Genomic DNA, 18,279 nt, shown 5'->3' with positions numbered 1-18,279 from the left:
CAAACTGTATAAACTCGTCCACATTTCCACAAGGAGGTGAGGGTGGGACAGGGTTTGGGGAGGGTGATGGTCAAACTTCTACCATATGTGCATACGTATTAAATAGATATCGTCTTACAAAATGTCCGCAGTGTGTCCATGCCTTCACGAAACCGGGTAAAATGCTTGTTCGTTGTTGAAACAGTAAATCACTGGGTATGGAGGCTCGTGGGGCGAGGGACGTGGTGGAGGGGTGGTTGGTGGTCCTGGGGTGTGTTTGGTTGGGGTCCTGATCCATGTTTTTCGAATTCTCAGCCCGTAATCCCAGAAAGCTTTGTTTAATCAATGGGATGTGATTCCATCAGCACGACATGAGGTTTCAATTTGTCCGCTAATTGGCCCAAGCGTGAAATTGCAAGTTCTCTATTTCGCCAAAGCTACTGTAGTTTGTTTTCTTTCGGCTCAATGGGTACACCATGTGTAGATTGGAATATGGAGCGAGACCGTGAGTTAGCAAGTGGCCCTTTTGGGCCGCGACCAACCGGCTTCGACCAGTGAAGCTCTAAGAAGGGTCACCTGTCCAGCAGGTGAATGTCTGAAGCTCTTATGGGCAAAACAATTGAAGGTCAATCCCATGGGGGTCCAAAACTGCAGCTTTGACTGAAATTGGGACAAACACAGGATGCTTATTGGATGTCGTTTCCCTCAACTACAATCCAAAGGAGACCACCATCCTGAACCCCAAGCCAGTCCATTTGCACCCACCACAGGACAAAGACCTTCCTCGAGGCTTGCTATGGACATGGACAGTGTCGGAAGAAAGGCTCCACGGCTAAACAGGTAATGGTGCCTTCGATGTAGGTCCCTGACTGCATGTAATTAGTAAGTTTGATCTCTAATTCACCCTTTAATTAAAGGGAGCAAGGAGAGTGTGTGGTGGGTTAGGTTTGGCCATGATGCAGTCATGTGAGAATCCCTGGGGGTGCGTGTAGTGGGGTTGGGGGCGCGATGGGTAAATATTGTAGGGAATCATGGCAGATTAGAGAGGGAATCTAAAGCTAGGCATTTGAATCCTTCCGATAGCAGGATATGTGTGTTCAGCTCTGAGCTATGTCGTCATGGATTCAATTCTTTGTTTAAAGCGGGAAGGGCGGGGGGGGGGGGAGGAAGCACATCCTAATTATGGATACCATCTGAATGCTGGGATATGTCGAGTGGAATAGACCTTCAGTAAGTAGTCTCTCTGGCCTCTTTAACCCCCCCCCCCCCCGGTGGCTTGTGAACCTGCTCCCCTCTGTTGTTCAACTCCTCCATCAGCGGAGACCCATGTATAAAGAGTCGACAGTGCGTGATTTCAATACAACACAAGCGCAGTGGGCCAAATGACCTCTTCCAGTGTGCTCCAATTAACCCATTCCTGCACGTCCTCCAGGTACATTCACTGGATGAATATTTCATTTTACAGACAGACTACATTCACGATGGTCGAGTCACGGCTTCGGCGTCACCACATAATCGCCACCCTGGGTGATCATTTCGAAAGTCGTTGATTGCAGAAAGAGCTTAATGTATGAGTAAAGGCTGTGTCATTATGGCTGCTTCGGTGGCATGTTAATTGGGATTCATTAAGGCTTCAGTGAGAATCTCAAAACGACGAGGGGATGTCCGCGTTGGTATCCATGAACCTGTGTGATTTGTATTGTAATTTAGAAATGGCTTTAGACCTCCAATATTACTCAATTATATTCTAGAATAAAATTAATAAAACTAATTAATTAATAATTAATGGAAGAAATAAGCTCGAATGAGCTGAGATTTTCATCCTCTTAATGATGACGTGATAAAAACGAATATGACGTCATTGTGATGTATCAGGTTTGCGATAAATTATCTGTGCTAATGCCCGGCTTGATTCCCGCAAACAAAATTCAAACAGCTTGCCGAGTTTCGGAGATATTGGTATAGGCGATTTCCATTAGCGGCGATATTATGACGTCAACTTTTTTTCTAGGAAGAATTTCCAAAATCGGAGATGGTTACTGCCTGCGCGTGGGCTTTCTGCATATACGTGGCAAATTTCAAGAAGATCCACTGAAAACTCTGGGTTGTGAAAAAATAATGTCAAAAAACAGGAATGACGTCATAAAAATTGATATGACGTCATAGTGATGTATCATATGTGCGGTAATTCATCTCTGCTAATGCCCTGTTCGATTTCCCACAAACAGAATTCAAAAAGCTTGCCTACTTTCAGAGATAATTTTTTAGGCGATTTCCATTAGCGCAGATATTTTGACGTCATAACTTATTTTTCTCGAAGGAATTTTCAAAATCGGAAATGGTTACTGTCTGCGCGGGGTATTTTTACATATGTATGCCAAGTTTCAGGAAGTTTCGATGAAAACTGTAGGCTGTGAAACAAAAAAATCCGCAAGAAGAAGATGAAGAACAACAACGTGAGTAAGATTGAGAGATCCTCCAAGAGGATCTAAAAATGAAACGAGAAGGGCACTCTTCAACGTCACGACGCCACCAGATAATATGTCTGAGCTCACCTTTTGACATCATTATTCATACTTGTACCAAATTTGATTTCAATCTCTGAACCCAGATTCAAAATATTAAATAATTATGCCTGTGAGACCATGCGTCCGATCAGGTTAAAATTTAAAACATATTGTTGCGGATTCGCGCCCGCCGGCGTGCGAGCGGCCACGTAACTCGAATCGCGACACGTCGCCCACCGGACGGACGCCGGGAACTAGTCACGGGTAGGCCTTTCGGCCTCACCACGATGGTGCCAATCGGCCCCCCGCGTGGGATAGGGTTGCTCGCCAAATTCGACCTACCTAAGTACCCACACGGAGGGTAGACCGGGCGATCGCACCTCGCCGCAGGTCGACTTCGGACACGGGCCACTTTAAGCGACCCATTCCGTACTATCGGGATAACCGAGCGGTGTTATCGTCAACCTCGACGGTTCGATTAATTATTGGGCGTATTTAGCCCACGACCAACCCTTTACGTGAAGTAAGATGGAGATTCAATAAAGGAAAAGACGAAGCGAAACGGGAAAAACAGTTCAACATAAAGCACATTTATTCCGCGGCAAACGGAAAGCACACATATACAATTATACACCAAAAGCAAATGTAAAAGTAGAAGAAGCACAACAATTCTGCACAAAAAGCAAATGTAACAATGCAGATCTACTACCGACTACCGAGCACACGGCAACATGCAGTTTTACTTCACAGACGGCGCCGACAACACATATACTCAAAGCAAAAGAAAAAGGGACCACCCTCAACGATGAGGGGGGGCAGAAGGGCCTGGGGCCGAAACCGCGTCGAGCCTACCCGTCTGGTGATGAGCCGCAAGATGGCGGCAGCGCCCCGACTCCGCGGGCCTCGCTGGCACTGCCTGGAATGGGGTGGGAACGGGGCCCCCTTCTCACACTATCTCAGCGCGGGGGGAAACAGGAGGGGGTTGTTGATGCTCGGGGGAATGAGGATATCTCGCTGGCTTGGGTCCCGCGACGAGCGTCTCCACCGCGACCTCGGTCGCGTTACCGGCCTCCCCTCTCCGCAGCTCCCCGACTCTGACACGAGCGCCCTCTCGACTGCCTTCGCCGCCGCCACAACTCTCCAACTCTCCCACTCTCCACTCTTCTCAACTCCGTCCAACTGCGATTCAGAAACTCTTTTTCTCTCCCGATTCAGAAACTCCCTCAACAACTGCCTTGTCGGCGAGCGAACGCGGCCCTTTATAGCCCCCGGGGCTTCGCTCCTTCACCTTCGACCCTTCACCTCTGGCTGGCTCCCCATTGGACAGAGGAAAAGTGGGCGTGAATGATTCTTGATCCGATTTCTCGGAAAGGCTGGTGTTTTTGCACCCGCTGCTCGGTGCGCGCCCTGTACGAGTCCAGGATCGGTGCCCACAAGCGGCGCAGGAATGGCGGTGATGCGATGGTTGCGAGAGCGAGATGTGACGGCAAGGGTCGTGGCTGTTGTTGTGAAGCGGCGTTGCGGTTGGTGGTTGTTGTGTGATGGCTGTTGAGACGTGGTTGGTGGTGGTTGTGGTGGTAGTAATGGCGGCTGGTTCAAAATAAAGATAGTAAAAGAAAAACGGCTTTCTAAAAGGGTCGCAGCCCGAATGAATGACATTTATTCCCTCTAAACAACGGGTTTGGGCCTAACTACACATATACTTACAGAGATATCTCACCTACGCGACCTGAATGGTGGTTTGCGAATTTCGTCAACCACAACAATATATTCCCCATGACTATGAGATCATAACGGTGACGTTTCATTTCGATCGATGCAGCGGTTCAAGAGGAATATTTTTTTTTCAAGATTTTTGTTGAATCCAAGATGGCTGCCGGACCATGTGTCCTACTAATTATTCGTGAACACTCGGGTATCTCCAAGGCTTGGAGAATATGTGGGTGAAGTTTCCCCTCGATCTGTTAGGCCGTTCTGTAGCGGGTTTTTAAAGGTTTATTCTTCAAAAATTCATGGTTGCCAAACCATGTGACCTCTGACGTCATAATTGAAAACATTCTACATGAGTAGTCGCACTCATGGTGAAAATTTGTGTCAATCAGATAAGCGGTTGCAGAGAAAACAGAAAATTAGCACGGACGGACAGACGGACAACCCAAAAATATAATGCCTCCCGTGACTTTGTCAGCGGGGGCAGAAAAAAGAAGGTCCACAAGATCAACTCGTTGCTGTTGTTGTTGTTGCTGTTGTTGGGAGTCGATTTTGGAAATGTGAATCCATTGGTCGGACAGCTGCCAGACCACACCCGCATTGGTCACTTGACTCCCCTTACCCTATGGCCACCATATTGGTTGTTTGGTGGGCCTAACAAATTCGGCCTGTAGGATTATCCACTTCCCGGGTTTGTTTGTGTTTTTTTGCGTCGCAGGTTGTGACCACAGTGCGATCATGTTTAATTTTAACTTAGAGGTTTGCAAGGATGGTTCATCAAAAGTCTGCAAAAGAAGGTCGGGATAATGACAAGAAATGATCATGTGAAACCATGCCTCCATCTTTGTTTGAATCATGGTTGTTCCGTGTGCATCCGCTGCATGAGTTCGCTTGACGAGTGTTCGCGTCCGCACTGATCCACCCGACAAAGAACACACCATTAAGGGCCCTGAGGTTGTTCATTCCCTGTGATGTAAATAAATGATTGGAGTGCAGGGCTTGGCCCACAGGAATTTCCACATACCGCACGGTGCCGGGCAAGTTTACTCAGGTCTCAGTGAACGTGTGCGTTGAAGACCGGCCACTGAGGGCTATAAATGATTTCTGTGTAGATAATCACCCGAACCAGCGGCTCCTTATCACAAATTGAGTACTACGACGAGTACGCAGACACGTGTTCCCATGCTCGCCATTACGGGTAGGCCGCAAGCGTTATCGTCATCTGCACAGGGGAAAAGACAAGGCACTGGCGGTCCAGACTGGTCCTGCGGTCCGAAGTGAAGAATTTCTGGAGTGGAGTGAGAATGTTGGAGATGCTGTGCATTTGGAACTCGAGTCCTTTACTCTTCAGTGGAGAGGAATTATCGCTGACCACATATACGGCGACACCCCCATTGTTACGGTTAAATGAATGACCATCGATATCTTAGACTGTTTTGGATTCGTACCATGAGTTAATGTGAAGTTTAACGTCAACACCACAAGGACCATCGAATCATTATTATTCGTGAATGAGGTTGAAGTTTTACATCCATATTTCACCCTTCAACCCCAAACACAAAACCCCAAATAAACACAAAAGCCCCAAACACCACAACCTCAACCACCCCACCCAACTACGAAGCCCCAATCACTAAAACCCCAAACACCACCACCACCTGCCCCAGGCATAATCCATTTAACCTTCTTCCTTTCACTCCCCACACCTCCCATACCCTCTCTGCCTCATCATCCCTGCTTTCTTTTCCCACATTCGCCTCCTCTCCTCCTCTCTCTCCCACACCCATTCTTATTTTCTCCACCATCATCCCCTCCCCTCCTTTCTTTTCCCACATTCCCCTCCTCTCTCACACACATCCTTCTCTCTCTCTCTCTCTCTCTCTCTCTCTCTCTCTCTCTCTCTCTCTCTCTCTCTCTCTCTCTCTCTCTCTCTCTCTCTCTCTCTCTCTCTCTCTCTCTCTCTCTCTCTCTCTCTCTCTCTCTCTCTCTCTCTCTCTCTCTCTCTCTCCCCCACCATCCATTCCTCTTTTCTCCCCCATCAACGCCCCCTCCTTTCTTTTCCCACATTATACATCTCTCCCTCTCTCTTCCTCTTCCTCTCTCTCTACCATCCATCCCTCTTTTATCCCCCATCATTCCCTCCCCTCCTTTGTTTTCCCACATTCCATTCTTCTCTCTTTCTCTCTTTCTCTCTCTCCCTCTCTCACCAACATCCATCCCCTTTTTCTCCCCCATCATTCCCTCTCCTTCCTTTTCCCACATTCCCCTCTTCTCCACCACCCTTCCTCTTTTCTCCCCCATCATATACCTTCCTTTCTCCCAGAATAGCTCGGTGGTTGAGTGGTTCCATTAGATTACCCTCACTAGTGTGGATTCGATCCCCATGGCTGCTCAACAGATCCTACACATCACGTGATGGAGCGATGACCCATGCATGATCCATCATCACCTTGTCCTGGTCACCCTGGTGTTCCATCAGGAGTGTGGATGATGGTCTCGTACCTGGTCTTGGTGGTCTTGGTACCCAGCGTGTATGTAATAAATAGACGAACCCAAAATGTAAATAAAATAATAAACCACCACGCAATGCGGTAAAACCTGCTTTACGCTCCGCCTGGTAAAACTGGCCTGATTGGACAGGAGGTGGTCGCAGCCAAGGAGCCACCACGCTTTGATGTATCAGTCACAGTGCCCTGCGGGTCTTTCAAGAACCACTTCACACGAACACTAAATGGTCATGTCCTTCTTCCTCTTCAGTAGCGTACGTAATGAGTGCACCAGGGGACGCACGAATACACCATCGCAGTGGAGATGGTGGTGCACGATGTGGTTATGTTGTGGTGATGCCCTTGGTAGTCCAGATGGGGTCACCATAGGCAGATGATTTTCCTCTGAGGATAACGTTGTGGTTATGTGACCATTCTAACAAGTTAACGCGACACTCTTCACTTCAGGCTTTCCTGCATGTTGCTGACCTTTGTGTCGTATTGTTCGTTTTGTGACGTCACAGATCTGCACATGTGACTTTCCCACGGTGATGTTTTTGGGGATAAAGAGGTGTTCGAAGGATTTTGACGCATTGGTAAATGACGTGCGGCACGTTTTACTTCCTTTACACAAACTGCGTTTCCTCACCACAACCACCATGGTAAGTCGTTCGGCACAGGTGATGGTGCTGGTGCTAATGGTGGTGGTAGTGGTTCGAAAGCCATATGAGGGTCTTCGACACTTCCTGTCCAAGGAAGGAAACAAGAAGCCACGACGAGGGTTAAAGTTCAAGACCACAGCAAATTGACCCGGTGGTGTCCCTCTCTCCAGGTCCAGTGCCTGAGCAACCATGATGTGAGGATCGACCCCGCAGCAGTGTGAGGACAATGCAAAAGGCTTCACCAAAGTCCACAACCACAACCACAACCACTTCTTGGCACAGTGCAATGTTCGTTTACAAAAACACCATCGACGTGCGGAATACAGTGCAGTGCACACATTGTTATGCTTATGCACTATGACGTCACATGATTGATCTCCCTTTCGCAAGCTCGTACACAGTTCGTGAAACCTCGCCCAGAAAAGTTCGAACGAGGCGACACGTTTACCCCTCATTTTTGGGCAGAGTCCCTCCCAAATGTCTCCTGCATTAGCACGGGGACAGCCGGCTTTAAGATCCCCCACCCGGCAGGAGCTGCATGCTCCGCAATGCATCACCCCCTGCTGGCGTTGCAGTGGTTTTTTTCGTGATATTTCTTTTCCCTGTGAAGGAGAACAATGCGTCAAGTGGCTCATTGTCTGCTCACGAGGATTGGTGTGAATGGTAACCGACTACTGGAGCCTGTAGTGAGAGGCTGTTGGGGCCCAGAGGACGTTTATGAGTGATTGTGACTGTCATTCGGCATGTTCAGCCTGGTCGTGTGTAACGAACGATCAGGGAAGGAATGATAATAATCGAGCCTTTGTTAATTGTTACCATCATGTGCTTCTACGTCATAATCGGAGCAGCCTGACGTCATGGCTGTCACATGATCAACGTTGCATTGGAAACGTTCACTAAGCGAATGGACGGATGAACGACTTGAATTTGTTCACGTGAAAGATCACATGATGAACTTGGGCTTGTCTACATATTACGTACGCAAACATGGTTGAATGTTATTTTTTTGTTCATTCGTTTGAGAATTCCCGTGCTCCATCCTCTTTTTCGATCCGTACCCCACCCGGGTGCGTACGTAATAAGTAGATAGTCACGTTAAACGTCTCATTCGATTCAATCGTTATTTTTCTTGACTTCTTCCGCTCTTGACGGCCCAGAATTCCCTGAAATCCAGTACCTGTCCATGTATTTATAAAGCCGGCTGTCCCGACGTGCGCAGCTGCTCCCACGATGAGGTTCGATGATGTACAAAATCCAAAGAGCGATCCTCGTCTCAACTCCGATTCCCTGCACGCAACGGAGCACACACTTGGACTGTTGGCACCCTCTCAATGGAACCCTTCCCGTTCTCTAATCCCCGGTGGTGGCCCCGAGAGATGAAGGCACATGGTCCGATATCAGTTAAGGGAACAACCCCCTGAATCCCAACCTTGATGTTTGCCTTGATCTCAGCGTTGTTTGGTTCAAGGAGTAACACACAAGTCGGAACACTCACTCCAGCATTTCGTTACACTCGTTTGGAAACGTTCCAAGGTAAACACACCAGGTGATGTGTCACGAAGGTGGAGTGGAGGGGGTCCGGGGTACCACGTGACCAGGGCCCGGGGGGGGGTCTTGTTGTGGGTGTCATGACATGAATAGTGAAACGTTTGATGTATAACGAAGCAGCATGGAGTAATTGTAATTGCTCATCGCACCGTGTCGAGGGACAAGTCTGAGCAGGAACGGGAAGGAACACAGACAAAGGTGAGCACAGGTGGAGGAGTCACCGTGAGCACCTGAGAGGTGCCGAGTTCGTGTTGTCGTCGAACAAGATGAAAATGAAGGAACATCTTGTGCACCCGGAGGTCGTTGAGCATGTGCAGTACTCATCTGAATGATTGAATGAAAGGTGGGATTGGGATTGGGATTGCACAATGTTTTACCTGTGAGGTCGCGTGCTGGATTGTGAAGACCAGCACCAAGAACTAGTCCCAGTAATGACAGGGAATACAAAAAGGATTCCAAAGGAATCTCCGACGAAGGGTGAACACTCGAAACGTGAGTTTCTCCTTGCTTCCTGCAGCGGTTGGCAGGAAGGAAGGAATGAATAAATGAAGGAAAGAGGGAATGAAGGAAGGAATTAAGAAATGAAGGAAGAGGGAACGAAGGAAGGAGGGAATGAAGTAAATAATGAATTTGGGAATGAAGGAGGGAAGGAAGGAATGAATAGATGAAGGAAGGTGGGAATGAAGAAATGAAAGGAGGGAATGAAGGAAGGAGGAAGGAAAAAAAAGATTTGAATGAAGTTATTGAAACCTTCATGTCCCCTTGTGCAAGATCTCAGTGCACACCTTTGAGCTCCATTGTTTACCTTTTAAAAGGGGGCGGGGCAACGTCTACACCTGACAATCGATGTCGTCACGGATCGATTAAAACGATTGGTCATTTTGTGTGACGAACCAATCAGAGCTGAACGTGAGAGGCGAGAAACTGTTGACCGTAAACTGCCGCTCTGGTGCCGCTCAGGCCGTGGCACGAGGTGCACATTTCGGTGGTGGTTGGTAAATACAACACTGCACGGTGTGTTTCGGAAATAGTCGGCCATTGCGTGCATATCGTTTTACATATGCACACCTGTACCTGCTGCAGGTATTGTGGGTAATCATTGATTTTTTTTACCCACGAGCGAGGTTTTTTTTTTTTGTGGAGACTGCAGAGTCGTTTACTTGAGCCTATCCACGTGTGAATGGGCGGGGCTTTCTCAGGAAGGTGTACAACTTCACAGGTGAAGGGTAATTGTGGATGTACACAAGTACAGGTGAAGGGCGTTCCAGAGAAAAGAGTCTTGGGATGAAATGAAGAAAACGTGTTCAAGTTGGAGGGAACGATCGAAGGTCGGAATCGGTGGTGGTGGTGGTGGTGGTTGTGGTGGTGGTGGCGGCGAGAAAAGGACAAATAATAATTGGAAGGTTGGGGGTGGGGATGAGCGTGGATGGTGAAATGACGGAAAAAAAATGGGAGAACAAATTGCGAAAAGTGCTGTGTGGACGGGTGATGGAAAAAAAAAAGATTGAGTGAGGAATGATGTGAACGAAGTAAGGAATGAATTACTAAAGAGTTCTGTGAGGATCAATGATGACGTAGGTGGGAGGGGCATCGAGCTCACGATAACGGGGCTTTCGTGGCGATGCTGAACCGTGGAGGCGCCATCTTACTCCTCCCACAGGCGTCGATTGAATTGACGATTAAAAACGAATATAATTAATAACACTCCAGGCTTTGCCGAACGTAAAAGGTTCGTGACTCGTAAATAAGAGATAATAAACTGTTAAACACGCACACAAGGTTGGGCGGCTCGACGGAAGCTGCGATTGGAAGTACGGAGGCAGAGCAAGATGGCGGCATGTTGGCTTCAACGCTCCCATTGCCCAGTTTATTGCTTGCGCGTCGGTGCGATTGGGATCGGTGGTGTTTGGGAAGCGTGAGGTGAAATTAAGAAATAGAAAGAAGAGTGAAGGCGGCGGCGGGCGAACGGAGGGAATGAGTGAAAGGAAGAGTGGGAGGACCGGAAGGAGAGAGAGAGAGAGAGAGTGAGAGAGATGAAGGGAGGAGTCGTGCACACGTCGAGCAGGCAGTGACGCCTGGCCACGCTGGGATCGCCATATTAACCCGCACGGACACTCGTCCCGAGTCCTTCACGGAGGAGACTCTCTTCGTTGGTGTTCGGTAAAGGACGACGAGCGGTCTCGGACACGTGTCTCCAACTCGCGGCGTCTCCTCGGCGATCCTCCGGCTAGGCCGAGGCTGCACGCGAAAGGCTCGGTTCGGTCCGCCGGGGAATGCGAGCCCAGTGGACACGGCGACATGAACCGTGCCGGGAGCTCCTCGCACTGTCATTGCCACCGCGTGAGTCCCCTTTGTCGGTGTCGTGGCGACGGGTTGGGATCGATGTTTGTTTGTTTGTGGCCTCGTCGGTTGTTTATAACGTCGGGAGCGGCGGATCGTTCTATCCCGAGGATTAGTTCATCTTTATTTATTACGTTTCCTTCTCGAGGCGTTTTCTCGTGCTCGATGTTCTTCTTCTTCCTCCTCTCGAGGATCCTCGCTGAGGGGATGTGGAGACGAGTGTGTCTGGTTGTTGTTTTTATTTTTATTCATTACTTCACTCGGACACGTTTGTTTTTTTTTCTCCCTCATTCGTTCTGTTGCCGGTTTTACTCTTCCACGACCATTTCTTCACATCTCACCACTCCCTGTTTTCCCTTGGCTCCTCCGCTTTTTCCTTCTGCTCCTCATCAAATCTCCTCATTTTCTCACAACAATTACTTTTTTTTTCATTTTAATCGTCACCTTACTCTTTCCTGATCCCTTTTTGTTTAACGCTCCAGGTCCTCATGGTGTAACCCCTCTTCCCCACTCGTCACCCTCCCACCTTCCACACCGTGTCCCCCCCCACCTTCCACACCGTGTCCCCCCCCCACCTTCCACACCGTGTCCCCCCACCTTCCACACCGTGTCCCCCCCACCTTCCACACCGTGTCCCCCCACCTTCCACACCGTGTCCCCCCACCTTCCACACCGTGTCCCCCCACCTTCCACACCGTGTCCCCCCACCTTCCACACCGTGTCCCCCACCTTCCACACCGTGTCCCCCCCACCTTCCACACCGTGTCCCCCCACCTTCCACACCGTGTCCCCCCACCTTCCACACCGTGTCCCCCCCACCTTCCACACCGTGTCCCCCCACCTTCCACACCGTGTCCCCCCCACCTTCCACACCGTGTCCCCCCCACCTTCCACACCGTGTCCCCCCCACCTTCCACACCGTGTCCCCCCCACCTTCCACACCGTGTCCCCCCCCACCTTCCACACCGTGTCCCCCCCACCTTCCACACCGTGTCCCCCCACCTTCCACACCGTGTCCCCCCACCTTCCACACCGTGTCCCCCCACCTTCCACACCGTGTCCCCCCCACCTTCCACACCGTGTCCCCCCACCTTCCACACCGTGTCCCCCCACCTTCCACACCGTGTCCCCCCCACCTTCCACACCGTGTCCCCCCCACCTTCCACACCGTGTCCCCCCCACCTTCCACACCGTGTCCCCCCCACCTTCCACACCGTGTCCCCCCACCTTCCACACCGTGTCCCCCCACCTTCCACACCGTGTCCCCCCACCTTCCACACCGTGTCCCCCCACCTTCCACACCGTGTCCCCCCACCTTCCACACCGTGTCCCCCCACCTTCCACACCGTGTCCCCCCACCTTCCACACCGTGTCCCCCCACCTTCCACACCGTGTCCCCCCCACCTTCCACACCGTGTCCCCCCACCTTCCACACCGTGTCCCCCCCACCTTCCACACCGTGTCCCCCCACCTTCCACACCGTGTCCCCCCCACCTTCCACACCGTGTCCCCCCCACCTTCCACACCGTGTCCCCCCACCTTCCACACCGTGTCCCCCCACCTTCCACACCGTGTCCCCCCACCTTCCACACCGTGTCCCCCCACCTTCCACACCGTGTCCCCCCCCACCTTCCACACCGTGTCCCCCTCCCACCTTCCACACCGTGTCCCCCTCCCACCTTCCACACCGTGTCCCCCTCCCACCTTCCACACCGTGTCCCCCTCCCACCTTCCACACCGTGTCCCCCTCCCACCTTCCACACCGTGTCCCCCTCCCACCTTCCACACCGTGTCCCCCTCCCACCTTCCACACCGTGTCCCCCTCCACCCACCTTCCACACCGTGTCCCCCCTCCCACCTTCCACACCGTGTCCCCCCCCCACCCACCTTCCACACCGTGTCCCCCCCCACCCACCTTCCACACCGTGTCCCCCCCACCCACCTTCCACACCGTGTCCCCCCCCCACCCACCTTCCACACCGTGTCCCACCCCCCACCCACCTTCCACACCGTGTCCCCCCCACCCACCTTCCACACCGTGTCCCCCCCACCCACCTTCCACACCGTGTCCCCCCCACCCACCTTCCACACCGTGTCCCCCCCACCCACCTTCCACACCGTGTCCCCCCCACCCACCTTCCACACCGTGTCCCCCCCACCCACCTTCCACACCGTGTCCCCCCACCCACCTTCCACACCGTGTCCCCCCCCACCCACCTTCCACACCGTGTCCCCCCCACCCACCTTCCACACCGTGTCCCCCCCACCCACCTTCCACACCGTGTCCCCCCCCACCCACCTTCCACACCGTGTCCCCCCCACCCACCTTCCACACCGTGTCCCCCCCACCCACCTTCCACACCGTGTCCCCCCACCCACCTTCCACACCGTGTCCCCCCACCGTGTCCACCTACCATGTCCCCCCATCTTCTCCACCCACCCCCACCATGTCCCCCTCCTTCCCCACCCACCCCCACCATGTCCCCCTCCTTCCCCACTCACCCCCACCATGTCCACCCACCGTGCCCCCCCACCTTCCCCACCCACCCCCACCGTGTTCCCCCACATTCCCCCCACACATTGTCACCATGCCCATGATTGATCTATTCCTGTTTTTTTTTAAATCTTGGAACTGTTCTGACATGTGTGTGCACACGATATTATTATTATTATTATTATTATTATTATTATTATTATTATTATTATTATTATTATTATATAATTCTTGTACTATATACTTTTGAATAATTTTCTTTGTCCCTTTTCCCCACCTTGATCCCATGTCCCATTCCCCTTCCTCTCCAGTTTAAGCGATCGCCACGACGCGGCCGACCACCCTTCCAAGCCGGCTCCCGCCCCAACCTCACTCTGCCCTTATGACGGTGGAAGTGAATTCATCTCAAGTTGAGCTGAGAGGCATGTCTGACAAGGCCGGAGATTGCGGTGAAAGCCCGTCGGTGCCGGTTCCAGATTCCGAAGCGTCTCATCCTCTCGACGCAGACATTCAGAACGACCCGGTTACCAATATGGCCCCTCTTCCCGACTCCATCCCGGGTGACCCGGTGCAGACCCCTGTCCGAGAGACCGATCCATCTGACCTCCTTGCTCAACTTGCTTCGTCGTCGACCAAAGACCAGTCGAACGCCCCGATCCAAAAGGAAAAGGTCACGATGCGCCCTTTGCTCACGGTCCGTGAGGCTCGAGCTGAACCGGGAGGGCGTTTTATGCGCAGAAGCGTGATCCACGACATGCTCATGGACGTGCCGGGTCATTATGCAATGGCGAACAACTCTTTGGACGTGGTGGTGGTGTCTTCGTTGCACAGATCGGAGAGAAAGGCAACTCGTGGCACTGCTTCCGACGTCGTTAGATCCGACGCTCCTGAAAAGATTAACCTTGAGCCGAAGGAAGTGAAAACCAAGATCGACTCCCTGCTGTCGGGTGAGGAGGGCAAGAAGGAGACCGTGAGCCCCGTTGCCGTGGAGATTCTGACGGCACCGAAAACGCCCGAGGAGGAGAAAATTGTCCCTCAAAAGGGCTCGAGTCTTCCTGGCAATGAGGACGAAGAGGAAGAAGAAGATAACATGAAAGCCGTCGCCACCTCGCCGGACGGTCGATTCCTCAAGTTTGATATCGAGCTGGGGAGGGGGGCTTTCAAGACTGTGTACAAGGGCTTGGATTCCGAGGCCGGAGTGGAGGTCGCTTGGTGTGAACTTCAGGTAACGTATGCGTTCCCTCATCGTTTTGGGGTTACCGTGGGATTCCTTGTGTGGTGCCGTGTGCTGTGACCGCGTCCTGGGCGTCGAGCCAAACCGTCCATCCATCTTACCCGAGTTCCTCTCGCACTCGTTCCATCTGAGGCGGTGATGAAGGACTTGCTATGAAACATTGAGTAGTGTTGAAAGTAGTGCACGCCACAAATGGCAACCTGTGCTGTGTGTGGAGAACTGCAATCAGCTGATTGCCCCTCCACCCCTCTTTTTTATTTATTTATTTATTTATTTAAAAGTTCCATTTTGTGCTTTATCCAATGGAGTTTTTTTTTTATTTTTTTTTTTTTTTTGTTCCCTCCGCCACTGAAGGTGAAGGAGGTGATGCTTTCACCGAATTATTTAACTTTCAAAGTGATTCTTCACCAGTGAGAGATCGGGCCAAAAACGATATACAGGATGATATTTCAAAAATGTATTGGGCCCGATATGTTGTCGTGTATCAGGCATGTTGCGTGACGGAGGTGTGCGCTCTACCGAGTGTCCTTGTAGTTTTAAAAGGGATGCGATATGACGATGTGGGCATTGAGTTGGTGTTTTGCGAACGTTTGTCAACACCAGATCTTCGTCTGTCAAGCCATATATCCATGTTATCTTTGTGTGTCACTGATTGACTGTCTGTCTGTCTGTCACTATGTTTGTGACTGCCTGATTGTGTGTGTCGGTGTGTGAATGCTATTGTAATATTACACACACACACACACCGGATGTAAAGCTGGATTTGCATACTTTTTTTTTTTTTTTTCTTTTCTCGATCGATCTTCCTTTGAGTTGAGCGTTTGCAGTCTCGTCTCTCATTGAGCCTGTTTGGGGTCTGCTCATCCTGGCTGGAATGCCAATCGTAGGGTTGATAAACCTTCTTCACTTGCTGCGTCAGCACCACTCGCCCGTGATCTACCTTTGGCTTGTAGCACGTGGAATTCAAACCCACGGTGCACGTCGTGACACGAGTGCTCTGACCACCGTGAAGCGCAGACCCTTCCGTCGGGTACCTCTGAATACCCGCCGGTGAGTCCACGTGCGGGAGTTTTTGACATTTGCTTCTATCGATAGCTTCTTCATGTGGCTCGTCCGATCGAAATCCGATGACGCCATTTGAAGACCCTGCCGATTCAAACAACTGACTTTGACTTTGATCCAAATCTTTGGATCAAAGTTTTTGGATGTGCTCATGATCCATGGCCTCTTGGTATGTTCAGTAGCTTATGGATGGGCGTGTGCAAGCACAGTGCCGTTCGATTTTCAGATTGACATCTACCTTTTACAGTTTCCCTTCCGAGTGTCAACCTCATCTATTGTTCTGGAACTGCTGTTTGTTTTTGGTCTCCACGGTGCCATTCCATGAACAGATTCCTTGCCAGATTAACCTCATGCCGATGAGGGAGGGGTTCTTCGACCCCAAGGGAGGGGGTCTCTTCAAGTTGAAATGAACAAGACCACCTATCCAGTGCAGTGCAAGCACAGGACGCAGCGTTGTGGATCATACGTCTCTTCGTGGTGGGATGAAAGGCCACCTATTTCCTTGCAGTCTGGACTTTCATACTAATTGTTCTGTTACTATGTTTGTTTTTATTGTTTTTGTCCTCCACGTGCCATGAGGTACACAAGACTGCAGAGGAAGTTTCATTGTCTCGGGTTTATAATTGTCGACGGGAATACTCGGCTGAGTGTTCAGGAATTTGGAATTTGTCTCGGGTGTTTGGGATTCGAGGACACCGCGGTGGTCTTTCGTGCCCACCTCCCAACCAATGCTGGCAGACGAGTTCTCCAACTTGGCATCCGTCCGAAGGACGGCGCACACGTTGATGCCTCGCCCTGTCGATGATTCAAACCCAGGGTGGATGTCTCAGAGCTGAGTGTGCGTACCACGAAGCCATCCTGCCAGGCGTGTAGCCTCCATTACTTTGGCTCCATCAATTTTTTTTTTCTTTCTTTATTCCGTGCCTCGTTGACAGTCGCCGGATACGTTATGTGTTCAGCTTGTCCGAGAATCCCTGAGAGGTTTTCGTTGCCGTGATAACTTACGAATGGCTGAAGGTCGCGGTGAAACTCGGTACGTTTCTTGCAGAACAGTTCAGGGGATTTAAATCAAACTTGGTGCAAGTATGTATAATGATGTAATAATGTGAGCGAAGGCATAACGGTGGACGTCGTGACGTTCGAAGAGTGTCGTTGTCGTTTAGTATACAAAGTTGAGTCTCATGGAAGAGCGTGAACGTAGAACGGAACACAACATAACAATAAAGGGAACATTGTGAAACAGGAAATGCACCACCAGTAAGGTAGAGGGACATTCGGAGGACGACGGCACGATGAAGACTTATCAAGGGGAGCGGTATAAGGGCACAGCAGGTCAACAATCTGGATGCGAGCTCGTCGTCCTAATGTAAAAAGCTGGACATGGTGGGTTGGCTTTGGAGGGTTAATGAGGGTAGAAAAGATCAGGAGTCGCTTACGGCTGGGGCATGATCTGAGGTGGTGGTGAATGGCTACTTTGAGGCACGAAAAGGAAGGACAACGTTGAACAGAGTGAAGGAGGTTGGGGGGCGGGGGGGGGAAGAAACGAGTGGAGGTGAGCAGAGTTTCTGCATTTTGGGACGTTTAACAGAAGGGGGTTCATCTGAAATTTCGTACATGTACATGTACATTATCTATATATGTTACGTGCAGGATACACAAGAGGTACACGCACTCGCCTCAAAGCCGTCTAGCTTGGGTTCAAATCCCGACAGGGCGAGAAGCCTTCACTTCGGATGGACGTTAAACTCGGTGTCCCCTCATGAGTTGGTGAATGCCAAAGATCCCACGGTGTCCTTCACAAAGATCAGGTCAGCTATCACCAGCAGCTTCAGTTTAACGTCAGGCCTGAGCCAAAATCTCATCGGTGGACCCTGCAAGAATGTAGGGACAATTGGCTCGATTGATGTGGTAGTAGTTGTAGTATTTGTTGTTCCTCGACTCTTGGAAATATTTTATTTATGTTGACCTTCTCCCCCTCCGCCCCGCCATGATGTGCTCCTCGGGCCTGCTGTGCAGCAATGCGTTGGATTTCTCACTTGCACTCAAACGCCAGGTGATTCTTCCTCTTCATTTGTTCGAGGGCACGTATATCGAGCGGAATTGATCGTCCTTCGTGCAGCTGGTCGTTCGCCTGTGGGTACGCACGTTTTCACACGTTGCCGTCTCGCTCTGGAAGAGCCACCTTCCGTTCCGACATCTGAACGGATAATGCTTTGCTGCATGCCTGTCAGTTGCGGCCGTTGGGATAAGGCGTCTG

The 18,279-nt window shown here is 51.0% G+C and overlaps 2 protein-coding genes and 1 long non-coding RNA gene across 6 annotated transcripts in view; 2 read left to right on the top strand and 1 right to left on the bottom strand.

Annotated features, from left to right (window-relative positions):
* The window catches only part of LOC147033657 (uncharacterized), a 45,443-nt gene extending 44,500 nt beyond the window's left edge, over positions 1 to 943 (top strand). For 2 of the 3 annotated variants that reach the window (XR_015055587.1, XR_015055586.1), the window contains one exon: positions 1 to 942. This exon is cut by the window's left edge and continues 333 nt beyond it. This is a non-coding gene — a long non-coding RNA (uncharacterized LOC147033657). The other variant, XR_015055589.1, reaches the window with a different exon arrangement.
* Positions 1 to 18,279, bottom strand: part of LOC147033655 (tubulin alpha chain-like) — a 497,880-nt gene that overhangs the window by 355,332 nt on the left and 124,269 nt on the right. The gene's annotated exons all lie outside the window — the stretch shown is intronic.
* The window catches only part of LOC147033656 (uncharacterized), a 36,392-nt gene continuing 28,314 nt past the window's right edge, over positions 10,202 to 18,279 (top strand). The window contains exons 1-2 of one of the 2 annotated variants that reach the window (XM_085871745.1): positions 10,202 to 10,220; positions 14,038 to 14,951. In XM_085871745.1, the coding sequence (XP_085727871.1) occupies positions 14,109 to 14,951 (843 nt within the window). In that variant the 5' untranslated portion in view covers positions 10,202 to 10,220; positions 14,038 to 14,108. Of the gene's footprint in view, positions 10,221 to 10,773; positions 11,233 to 14,037; positions 14,952 to 18,279 lie in introns of those variants that run through there. The other variant, XM_085871744.1, reaches the window with a different exon arrangement.

This window comes from Eptatretus burgeri, chromosome 2 (genome assembly GCF_056783735.1).
Source record: "Eptatretus burgeri isolate ZD-2024b chromosome 2, Ebu_testis_v1, whole genome shotgun sequence".
NCBI classification, from domain to species: domain Eukaryota; kingdom Metazoa; phylum Chordata; class Myxini; order Myxiniformes; family Myxinidae; genus Eptatretus; species Eptatretus burgeri.
The sequence above is the reverse complement of the archived record's forward strand: the minus strand, read 5'-3'. Positions and strand labels throughout refer to the sequence as shown.